Source organism: Acipenser ruthenus, chromosome 8 (genome assembly GCF_902713425.1).
Source record: "Acipenser ruthenus chromosome 8, fAciRut3.2 maternal haplotype, whole genome shotgun sequence".
Lineage (NCBI taxonomy): Eukaryota > Metazoa > Chordata > Actinopteri > Acipenseriformes > Acipenseridae > Acipenser > Acipenser ruthenus.
The window spans coordinates 33794065-33806545 of NC_081196.1; the positions used below are offsets into that span (position 1 = coordinate 33794065).

A 12481-nucleotide genomic window follows, 5' to 3' on the forward strand; every position below is an offset into this window, starting at 1 on the left:
AGCCACTGCAAATTTTAAACATTATTGTCCATGAACCACTGTCAATCAATCAATCAATCAATCAATCAATCATTATTTATTTCATATAGCGCCTTTCATAGTGGACCACCATCACAAAGCTCTTTACAAGATAGTGAGAAACAATATATAATTCATTAAACAGTGAAAACAATGCAATACATTAAATACAACAAAATACAAGTCATAGTACATTAAATACAAGGCTAGGATGGGAGTTCTAAATATTGTGGATGCATGTGTCATAAAGAATCATAACAAAGATACAGTGAAAAATCAGAACTAGCAAGTTAGACAACAGCTAATAACTGATATCAGGCTTAAAGAGCATGGAAAGAAAGAGAGAACAAGTGGGTCTTGAGAGTTGATTTGAAGCGGGTGACTGTGGGAGCTACACGCACTAAAGCTGGGAGAGAGTTCCAGAGAGTTAGATCCATGAAGCTAAATGAGTGCTCTCGAAGTGTGGTGCACTTTTGCTTGGGTATAACAAGCAAGCCAGAGTCAGAGGACCTCAGCTTGTGGGCAGGGACATAGAAGGTCAGCAGTTTGGAGAGTTACTCTGGACCTGTGTGATGAAAGGCAAGCTGGAGAATTTTGAAAGTAATCCTGAACTTAACAGGTAGCCAGTGCAGTTGGGCAAGACGGGGGGTGATTTGATCGCATTTTTTACATCTGGTAAGGATCCTAGTAGCGGAATTCTGAACCAGCTGCAATCGGTTGCGGAAGACCACCATAGAGAGAGTTGCAGTAGTCAAGTCAAGATGAGACAAATGCATGACAGAGTATCTCTGCATCCGGGAGGGAAAGGTATGGGCGGACCTTTGAGATGTTATGGAGGTGGTTGAAGGAAGATTTGACCATCGAGGAGATCTGGGCATCAAGGGAGAGGTTACTATCCAGAAGTAGACCAAGGCTTCGTACGTGGGGGAAGGCAGCAGCAGACAGTTTCCGAGGTTCAGGGCGATAATATTGAGATTCTTAAGTTGAGTTTTTGATCCTACTAGAAGCAGTTCAGATTTGTTAGTGTTGAGTTGAAGAAAATTGTCAGACATCCAGGCCTTGATGTCTTGGATGCAAACTGAGAGCCGGGCCATGGCAGAGGGACATCCAGGGTCGAGTTTTAGGTAGAGCTGGGTGTCATCTGCATAGGAGTGAAACATGGGGCTATGTTGGCAGATGAGGTGACCCAGGGGAAGCATGTAGTTGTTGAAGAGGAGAAGCCCAAGAACAGACCCTTGAGGGACCGCAGGTGACCAGGTTTGCATCACCACTGCTTCCATCATAGAAAACAGACAGCATGCGTCCAGATAGGTAAGAGAAGAGACAGGTTCCAGAGATCCCAGCATACTTCTGCAGGCAGTCAAAAAGAATGCTATGATCTATGGTATCAAAAGCAGCAGTTAGGTCAAGGAGGACAACGACAGAGGGAACAGCAGCATCAGCATTAAGCAGAAGATAATTTACAATCTGGAGCAGAGCAGTTTAAGTACTGTGATGCGGCTAGAAGCCAGACTGCAGAGATTCAAGCAGATTGTTATCTGTGAGATGTTTAATCAGCTGGCTGGCTACAGCCCTTTCAAGAGTTTTGGAGAGAAAGCGAAGATTGGATATGGGACGGAAGTTAGATAAGATAAGCCGGGTCAAGGGAGGGTATTTTGAGCACTGGCATTACTCGGGCAGTCTTGAGGGCAGCAGGAACCAAGCCTAAATCCAGGGACAGGTTGAGAGTGTGCATAGTGGAAGGAGCAATATCAGAAGCACAGAGACAGATGAGATTTGTTGGCCAGGGGTCCAAGGGGCATGTGGCAGTAGTTGATTTCAACAGTAGGCTGGAGTCATCAGTAATGGAGAGAGGAGAGAAGGAAGAGAGAGCAGGAGGGGCAATCGGAGGGGAGTCAAGGTGGTCAAGTACGATACTGGGTTTGTGGCAGGAGAGAGCGTAGAATAAATAGACTAACACCTGGAGTCTTCCGATGGAAAAAGAGAATCTAGGATCTTGTGGCTTGGAGGACCGCAGTGGTCCGGAACGCATCAGGCTGACAGGAGGAAGCTCGACTGAGAGACTGATGTACATAGAATTAGGCACCACAAAAAAATCGAGAGGAAAACAGAAGAAACGATTGGGCACACTAAATAAAAATAAATAAATAAATGCATAAAATAAAAAAGAGACTACAGTGGCTGTTCTCCATCAGTTCTCCTTTAACAAAACAAGTTTCTGGAAGAGGTCAGTTGACGTCTTTGGGGGCTGAAAATCATCCCAGCAAAAGAGAACAGACGCTCAACAGGAGCAGATGAAGGAAGAATATTATTGAAGTGTTCAAAGACTTGTTGTTGCTTGTTGAGGGAGTCCTTATCTAGGAAACAATCTTTGCTATCACTGAAAACAAAGAAGTCATCCTCTTCCGTTTCATTGGGTCACACGCAAGCACATTCAGATACAAGACCCAGCTCTTCAGCAGCATGTATAAGTATAAGCTGATGGAATCTCTTTGTTTCTCCAGCAAAATGGTGTGGCAGCCGGCGCATTTTAAAAAATGGATGGGTGATTGTGGCCAAAATTGATTCCTTAACCTCAGTCTTCAGCTCAAGAAAAAATGCTGAATCGTTTCTGGAATCCAGTTATGATGGCCTGCAGTAGATTGGAGCAGTGGCATAGGTTCATGGCCTGCAATAATTTTGACTCCACAGCAAAACTAGTGGGGTGAGATCATCATAGTAACATGTTTTCTGACTCTGAAGGAGATCTATAGCAGTGGCAATGGGCTTCAGCTCTCGTACACATCAAGGAAGTCTAACTCCACTTCCTTAAAGCTAGGAAGTTGGAGTTTTCCCATCAACTAGGGAAGTTTCTCACGGATATCAATTAGTAGGTTCAAACTGTCATACAATGAATTCCATCAAGTAGGGCATGGAGTAATCCATTGACAATGGCCAGAATTATTTCAATTTTTGGACGACCGGATGCATTTCACTTGAGCTGTGCAGCGTTTTCTCCCCTTAAATCAAAATATGTACTCTAACAAAGTATGGTATAATTCTTTTAGCTTTTCTACTATTAGCTATGTATTTATTTTTTAGATTTCTACCCACCTACTTCGATGGGAATGCAATTAGATGTATTATTTGTAATAAAGAACATGATTGATTTTAACTCACATTGGCCTTTGTTATTATTAGAATGAAATGAAAAGTAAAAATTTGGTAAACGGCACATCTTTATTTAAAACTTTACTTTCATTCCCTTTGAATCCAGCAATAAACTTAGCTCAGTGTGCATAGCAGCAATGTGTATTTTCAATGCAAAATACAAAGTATGTATAAATTATCATTTACATTACAAATTACAAAAATATAAATCTAATGAAAATGTCTATTTTAAATTAATGTATTTTCAATACTGTCCATCACTGCTGATATCATTAAAAAAGAATAGTGGTTCAATTTCACTTTGCTTTTTGCATGGACTCTGGACTTTAAATTTACTAGTCTAGAATGCCTTTTTAGTTATTTGAAAACTGATCCAATGGATGAATACGTGAAACCTACACCAACGCAAGACATTTTAATCATGGCTATTGTGAGACAGCAGGGAGGGGGTTAAAGCCTCCCTGAAGAAAAACATGTGCGGAATGCACATTTGTTTAGTTTAATTGTTTTGGTTTATTGTTTAATTGTTTTGCTTTATTGTTGAATTTAATTGTTTTATTATTAATTATCCCCTGCACCTGGTAAATATTGTCAAATGAAGACCAGGTGCAGGGTATTTAAGGGAGGCAGTTAGTCTGCTCAGGGCTGTGGTGGAGAAGGAGGCAGGAGAGGTGCTCTGCTTCCTAGCAGTTGTGAGGTAAACAGTGTGCTGGATTAAACTTGTGTGATTTTGTCTGTTTGTGGTGTTGTGTTTGGTGGGGAAACGTCTTAGCCGTCCCACTTATAGTCAGGGTGTTCCCGGAAGTTTAGTCAGTGCTCAGAAAGAGCTAGGTGTTTATTTTTTGTTTGTGCTTATTAAAAATAGCGCGTCAGCGCGGGAAAAAAAATCCATTCCTGTGTGTTGGGTCGTGGTTTTAAAGGGGCAACGAACCGTGAGTGGCGCAAGTTTTATTACGCTATATTAAAGCAAGAGAAAATGCTTTCTAAATAAGTGATCCTGTTAAGGTAACTTTTATTTTTAACACTGTGGTTTATCAGCGCTGTCTGTTTCATACCAAGGGGATCTGTAACATCACCCACGTTGCTGCATCAGATTAAGGCAGATTGGCAGTGGGATGCAAAAAGGGAATGCCAGGCAAATCTGTTAAGCAAGGGTCATTTGATTTCCAAAAAAAAAATTCATAAAGGAACCCTGTGACAGACGATGATTCTTGGTGGTTAAATCTCCCTCCTGACCTGTGAGGGCGCTAAGTAACAGGGACAGAGTGCCCTGGACTGTAATGGCCTGACAATATATTCAAAGGGTTAAAAGGAAGTCGGAAATCTAGAAAGGGGGCAGAGCTTCGGTGCACTAATGCATTGACCCGGAAAGGAAAAGATGTGGCAGCCCCGGATTGGAGGAGCAGCTGTAATCGTTTACCAAGGGGTCAGGGGACGAAGCGACATAATCAGTTCCTTTGTTTTGGTTAGAGAAACGGCCTGAAATTGTGAATATACTTACCGTGAGTGTTTTGTTTGTTACTAATTTTATTGTTTGTTATTATTAGTAGACGGCTAACGCATTTCTGGAGCTGTCGCCAAGGGCCAGCACGAACCCGGAACAGTACTACGAAATAATTGTAAAGCACCACGAGCACTACAGCACGCACCCAGGACTGGTGACTGTGTTTGTGTATTGTGTTTGTAACAGGACTGTGTTTATTATTTGGGACTGCAAACCCTTTGTTTTGAACAGTGCAATACACATTAGTGTTTGGTCACCAGAACTGGATTACAAATTAAATCTATTTGTCTGTTTCTTCATTGCGCACAGTATCTCTCCTACACCTGTACCCAACTAACTGCTTTGCCACAAACCCCTAAAATCACTAACCTCATCCTGAAGGAGAACTCTAAATCTTGACAGATCTTGTTTCAGAAGAAAGGGATTAAATACAGGTCCCACCATCACAAACTGGGACAACGACATGGACACACACACATACAGTGCCACACACACAGGCACACATAATAGATGTAGAATGCTAAGCTGCTTGGCAGTTTGAAGGTTAACCCTGCCAAGGAAGGTTCAACATTTGACACCTAGTGGGAAAGCTACTTGCTGCAGTGCATTTTCTATAGCTAAATGGTTCTATTGAAATGTCACGTAGACACACGTCTCGACTGAGTATAATTGGGGGCAGGAGGCAGAGCCAGGTGCATCATTATCTCAGCAAAAGAAAGAAACTCGCATCACTTCTGTTTCTTCTGTAGTTGTTTAAGGTACTGTACTTGCAGCTCATCTTGTGTACTAAATAATTCCGATAACTAGGTTGTGTTTTATATTGATTTAAATGCATTGCAGACTGTAATTAGTTCTCTCAGCTGCTACCTGTTCTCCTATCAGCGTCTGGTCTTTCATAGAACACTCTTAGAACAATAAATGGACTTTAGAGTATTACATCTGTTGTGTTGGGATATTTGTATTATCCCAGTGTATTACATTCAAGACATCCTAACAGACCCATGGAAAGCAACTCGATGACTTTACAGCAGATTACCTGTGTGTACTGATCCCATTGGTGTGTACATTTATGAAATAGGCTTCTACCATTTTCAATATACACAGTGCTGCAGTTCCCCTGCAACAATTTAAGCCCCCTTTCTCGCTAGTTCTGTAACATTAGTAGTTTGTTTTTCGTTTTACAAACGGTTTTGAAAAAACTGCATGCTAGTAAATGTTTTGTGAACATGGCCCTTAATCTGTGAAAGGAAGATTGACACGCTTGGGGCTGTCTGCTCCTAATCCTGGTTGTGCTGCTCCTTCAGGGTTCCTGTTCTACTACCACCTCCACGGCCGGCTCATGCTGGATGTGCACGTGCACCAGCTGCTCCTCTTTGCCATCTTCGGAGGAGCCCTGACCATCTTCCTGGAGGTTTTCTTCCGGGGGAACATCTTGCTGGAGCTGCTGAGGTGCAGCCTGTGTCTGCTGCAGGGTAGCTGGTTCTGGCAGGTGAGAGGTCTGCTTAGGTCTGGTTGTTTAATAAAAGCGTAATAAAGCACAGTAAAGCACCGAGGGGTATGAGCATATTAAAAAAACTATGATAAATGGATTGGTAAAGCATAAGAACACTGCAAAAATACCATGAACGCTTTCTTTAGTACTGGGAAAAAATATTAGAATGAACATTGCTGCACATTAATTCTAAGGCAAAAATCCATGTCAGTGTCCGCTTGACACCCTGTTAAAAACGGTTTTGGCAAATAGTGATCTCTACCAGCTAAAGTAAAAGTGCAGCTTCGGGGGACACAGATGCAGTGACCCAACTTGCAAGGTAAATGTTATACATTTTGTTTTATGTTCTGGTCCTGTTTTCTGTTTTGTGGAATGTAATAAATGAAAACTAAAATGGTGAGTTTGTTTTTAATTGTACAATGCCCCCTTTTCTACATTTGTTTTAGGAGTTTAAGTTAAATCTGACAGTTTTTCATCTGCGTGTACAGCTACATTAGTAATGTACTTTAGCTTATGTATTGTATTATTTATATCAATTAATATACACGATTGAAGTGTTATGTCTGACCTGTTGTCAAAACAATAAAAAAAAAAAATATATATATATATCTTAACAAAATACCTAATTTGTCTCCAGTTAGAAGGGCCTGGGAGTTAAAACCCAGTACAGACTAGAGAGAGGCTGCTGTATTATTTTTATTTTATTTTAATAAGAACACTTTGGCTTTATTACAGAAATAAAAAAATTAAAAAAATCATTTAGAAGTGCAAATGTCTATTTTATTTATTTTTCATATAGTATACTTTTTTTTGAGAACCACTGTTCTTAACCATGGATTTTACCATACTTACCAATCATAGTTCCTAATGATTTTAATTTCTTACCAGTGCTTTACTGTGCTTTTATTACTGTTTATCACAGTAAGCTTATATAAGGGTAGTAGTCTAAGCTGGAGGCTCCTACTCGGATATGCACAGGGCTGCTGTGCATTAGCACCTATTCACACTATCTGTTTCTTCTGTCTCTGCTGTAGATTGGGTTTGTGCTGTACCCCCCCAGTGGCTTTCCAGAGTGGGACAGCATGGATCACAACAACATGATGTTCATTACCATGTGCTACTGCTGGCACTACGCCTTCGCCCTGCTAACTGTGGCTGTCATTTTCACCATCATTAGCTGGTAAGCCACATCTCAGTCTAACCCATCTTAACCCCAGCTCCCACCCGGGTCCCATCCGGATAAACAGTGTGCAAATCTTCTTTGCTCATCATCATCCTACATGTTTAAATAGACATGAATCCCAAAAGTTGACATGGGTACCCCTAATGTTCCACTATTCCAGTGTGTCAGACTTGTGGGATTTGTATATGTTTCTCATTGGATGTTTGTGAAAAATGCAAAACAAACATGGTGACCCCTTGTTATTTGTGCTTATTTTTAGTTATGGAAATGAAATATCAGAAAAAAATTAAGTCAATTTTAAATAGGTTTTAAATAACATGTTATGTGCTGCTTTCACTCTGAGACAGACTTCTACAGAATCTGATGTAGAATCTGTGAGTCCTTGTGATGTTTGTTTATTTAAACTGTACTGGAATCTCAATGAAAGTGGGTAGTAAAAATATTGTTAATATAAAATATGAAAGCGTAACTATACATATGTTTTATCACTTAAAATTAAATGCAGCAAATGTTTGCCTTATTGACGCACTACCTGTTACACTGCATTTAGGAACCTGGCAGCTGGTTTAGTTTACTTTTGGTAAATGATTGGACACACTGCATAGAGCTGCATGATTTATTCAAAATGTCTTCAATGAAAAAGACACCAGCTGCATCAAAGATCAGAAATATTTCTGCTAAAGATCGCTCTGTCCAGTACAAGGGGACATTTCACATGTCTGTTATTTTTACATGAATTTGTGTTTTTATTTTGTTGGATAATTCACTGAAGGTGGACATAAAAAAAATGAAATATTCTACAATTTAGCATTTACTGTTTTTCGGATAATCATTTAAATACTTAGGAACATTTGTTGTATAATAACTAGATAAAATTAACAATTTAGAATGTGACTTGTGTTTAATTGTGAAATACCTATTTTTAGACAGAAAATGACTTGAAATAAGCAATTTGTTACCTTGAAAAAAATACAAACTACAGAAAACTAGATAGACCTTATATAGCTAGCCCATAGTGTTTTGGCCTCTGCCAACATCTGTTTTAATATGAGTAAGATGGTATTCTGAGTAAACCCAGTTACTGTAACAGGTCATGCAGAGGTTTGAGTTGATGGGAATGCTCTGTAGGGTCCTCGCTGACAGTTTTGTGTTTCTTTGATCAGGTTGGTTCAGACCAAGCTGAAGAAGACTCCACAGCTGGAAATGGGGCTGCTGAAGACCAAGGAGAGGGAGGAAGAATCGGAGGAAGACCTGTAGCCGCTTCAAACCTTAACAGTGGATACTGGTTTACCCATTACTGCGTCAATGTACTAGGGATGCACCGAATCCAAGTTTTGGGGATTCTGCCGAATACCGAATCCATCTCAAAAGATTCGGCCAAATACCGAATCTACAAAAACTGTCAAGAAAACTGAAGGAAACTGTTGAATGAAAAACAGACTGGCAGCTATTAACAAGGGACGTACACAATCTATATTTTTGCGCCTTTTAGTTAATAGTATTTATTACCGAATGGAAATATATCCCTGAATAAGATTTCAGTTTGAAACTTACACAATTTACCGCTAGCCCCCTCCCCCACAACAGAAACATCAAAATACAGAACCGTTTACTTTACCTTTACAAGAAAGGAGAGCTGCACTTTGCCTACTATTTTCATTAATGACGTTTCAACCTGTGTCACCTGATTTGAGACTGAGAGCTATGAGGAAAAAATTACCGTGATGAGTGACCTCAATGATCTCCCTGCGAAATAAAACCCACGTTGATTTAAATACACCGTGTGTGTAACATATATCAAATAGGCTATGAAATAGTTTTCAAATTATTTTAATAAAACACAGCAGTTCCCAAATGGTTCAGCTTGTATTGGCACATTGCAATAACGTAAAATTTAATTTACTAAAGCATATTGTTCAACAATATCTTGCACATCTGACAGTTGTAAAGTTACAAAAAATATATATTCTGTGCATCGATTTTTTTTTTTTAAATTTCAGTATGATCTCTAGAACACGCTTGACAGACAAAGCAACAAAGCACAAAAGTCTACAACAGTTTGCCGTTACAATATATTACAGGTTTACTGCATAACTTTACTCCATGAAAAGTATGATGTGAATGTGCTGCTGCATTCGGGGGTATGTTTAGATTCAGCTGCGTGACGTGTTTAGTGCGTGCGCCACCAGTAATTTAGGGAGTCGAGAGCTGTGACAGAGTTCATCAAACGTGTTCTTGTTATTAAATACAACAATTCCGTTCAATACCGGATTCCTGTCTTTTATTTAAAGAACTGCACACATTGGAGAGATGTATTAAAATGGATGTGCGTCTGGGTGGATATATAGAATTCTGATTCGGTTCACGGAATTCTAAGTATTTGGCCGAATCCGAACCGTGTTCAAAAAGTAGGTATTCGGTCCAAATCTGAAACCAAATACTGGATTCAGTGCATCCCTACAATGTATAAAGAATCTGTAACTGAACCCTCACACTTTTACAAATAGCTGATTCTGGGGCACAGTTTATTGAAGTCTTGGCATAGCAAAAAAGCAGTTGTGAGAAATTGTGAACAGTTGGGTACAACTTGGGTACAGTTTTCTTTATAGCAGATTACGGTACCACAGATAACAAAGATTTAACCCCTAGTACTTTACCATGGAATTATTAAATACACTCCCTCCTGTGTCTCTTTTAGGTGACTCTCTTACGTCTGTACTGGAAAATATTAATGTGTGCTAACCAAACTCGTGTGATGACATGGCTAAGGTGTCCTAGGGATCTCAGGGTATTTTAAGATATTTATTTTGTTTGCATGGAATTGTTCTTTTTTTTGTCATGGTATCATTGTATCTAAATACTACAGTCTTTCAATTCTGTATGAACCCAGTTGGTATTTATTGGTTCTTTATTGCCTCCCTTGCTAAATATAGTAGAAAGGCTGCAGTATTACTTTGTTTTTATGTCACTTTGAATGCTGTTGCCAATGGCAAAAAAAACTGCAAAGTTCAGTCTACACAATCAGCTTTGTACCCTGCTTTACAGCTGAAGAGACGAGGAAACCTACATTTTAGTTTTTACATGTCGTTTTTTTTTTTTTTTTTTGTGCAGCCAAATAGACTTCACTTTACCCAGGCAGGCGATTAATAAGTTTGAGCAGGACTTTACATGCAACTGTTAACAAGGAGGGAGTTTACTTTAGCAAGACTGTGCACCACAGCACTAAAGAATGGATTCCAGACAATAAACACATCAGAAGTCTATGGTATATTGTATATAGCATGTCAGAAATGTATTTCTATTGATAGTCTCCAGTCAAGCTCCTGACAACTGGTTTAGGGTTGAAATTAATTCCAATATAAATAGTTAATTTGCTTCTTACTTGCTATCATGCCTTTTAAACTAATAGTATCTGTGTGTGTTTAACAAACAGTATAGCACAGAGATCAAAACAGAGGCCTTTCCCCATGCATTCATAACAAATAATACAATGCTGGTTTAATGAAGGCAATTTGAAGTGTACCGGTTGGTGCTTATACAGTATTGCCATCTTGTGAGGAACAATGACATTGCCACTCGCTGCATAATCTGACCAAATAGCATGCCACCTCAGAAAGCTACGTTTCATTAAAGGAACAGTATAGGTGTTTTGTTGGTTCACATACAATGCTGAGAAGGAAAGATGATCTTTAAGCACACATAAATGTGTAGAAACAATAATGCAGATACTGTGATGTGAAAACTAATCCTAAATGAGACAATAATCGGGTTGTAAAATAAATGAAATAGGAAATATTTGTACATATATTCCTATTATAAGTATCTTAAGCGTACATGATTTAGTTCAGCAAGCTTGCAACTTTGACAAAGGGGTCGAATCAACCTTTGCCACAGTTTGATCATTTTACAGCACTGGGGAATCCCCTGGATTGTATCAACCACATATTTTTAGGGGTAACCCTAGAATAACCATGAGTATGTGGTGTTTGTCAGTTTGTTAAATATTCCAATAAAATCCGACTGTGGTGTTACTGCTGTGGTATAGCTTGATCAAACTTACCCCTTAATGTTATTATATATATATAAATAATTAAATTAATGTATTTGTTTGTATGGGACCTACAGTCATATGCTTGGAATTATTTTTCTTAAATGATATATATTCCTTTTACTCTCTGAAAATGTTAGCGTGCCTAGTGATTCTTGTAAATCCATTTTAGCCAAAGCAATTATACAGTTTCTGAATAAAGACTGAAAATTGCTTTGTATTTGTTTTCAATTTGATTTGGATGTTTTAATCAGGAGAGCTCTCTCTTTTGTTTTTACAACGATTTTTGTTCACAGTTCTCACAGTTTTAAAAGCTACATTGACAAATGAGAATAACCCTCACGCTGTTTAGAAACATACTATATGAGAAAAGTTTTATGACTACCAAACCTTACTTAATATAACCCAACAGGCATCAGAAATGAAAGAGCGGTTTTGTTGTGAAATGGGGCCTGTACACTTTTTGTAGGATTTTATGAATGGTAAACCAATGAGATTGGTACCAACCAAACGTGGGGATTGTACATTATAAAAAGAGCCACGCTTTAAAACAGAATGCTTACAGCAACGATAGGGGCCTGAATTAAATCAAAGTTAGCCACACTTTACTATAATTCAGGCGAGTATGAGAACTGAAAGAGAATAAAACCATTCTTAAACCATGTTGTTCCAAATGAAGATACCTGTATAATTTAATCTATAAACAAATTATCCTAAATTAAATGCTATTGCCAAAATAATATATGAATAAAAAAAGTTGGCTAATCATGCTTCACTTGATTTCATACTTTAACTTGATATTTGTAAAAAAAAATAAAAAAAAAGTTTTATTAGCACTATATGTAATGTAATTCTTTGTTTTTCATGTACTGAACTGCACAGTTTTTTGATGCAATATGTATTATTCTAAAATGAATAATTGAATAAATGATTTAACTGGGTCCATATTGAGCTGTCAGAGGTATTTAAATTAATAGAATAAATCCATCCAGCAAACAAGGTTATGTGTGTTTCTGTTTTCTTCCCTTTTCCATATATGATATTAATATAATAGAGCACTAGTGTCACTGTGGGATATCAGCACAA

General features: G+C 38.6%; 1 protein-coding gene across 1 annotated transcript in view; it reads left to right on the forward strand.

Annotated features, from left to right (window-relative positions):
• tmem45a (transmembrane protein 45a) overlaps positions 1-12382 on the forward strand; it is a 29041-nt gene extending 16659 nt beyond the window's left edge. Inside the window, exons 4-6 of the mRNA XM_034010665.3 lie at positions 5977-6161; positions 7199-7344; positions 8511-12382. Of these exons, the coding sequence (XP_033866556.1) occupies positions 5977-6161; positions 7199-7344; positions 8511-8604 (425 nt within the window). The 3' untranslated portion in view covers positions 8605-12382. The remainder of the gene's footprint in view (positions 1-5976; positions 6162-7198; positions 7345-8510) is intronic.
• Positions 12383-12481: the final 99 nt, after the last annotated feature.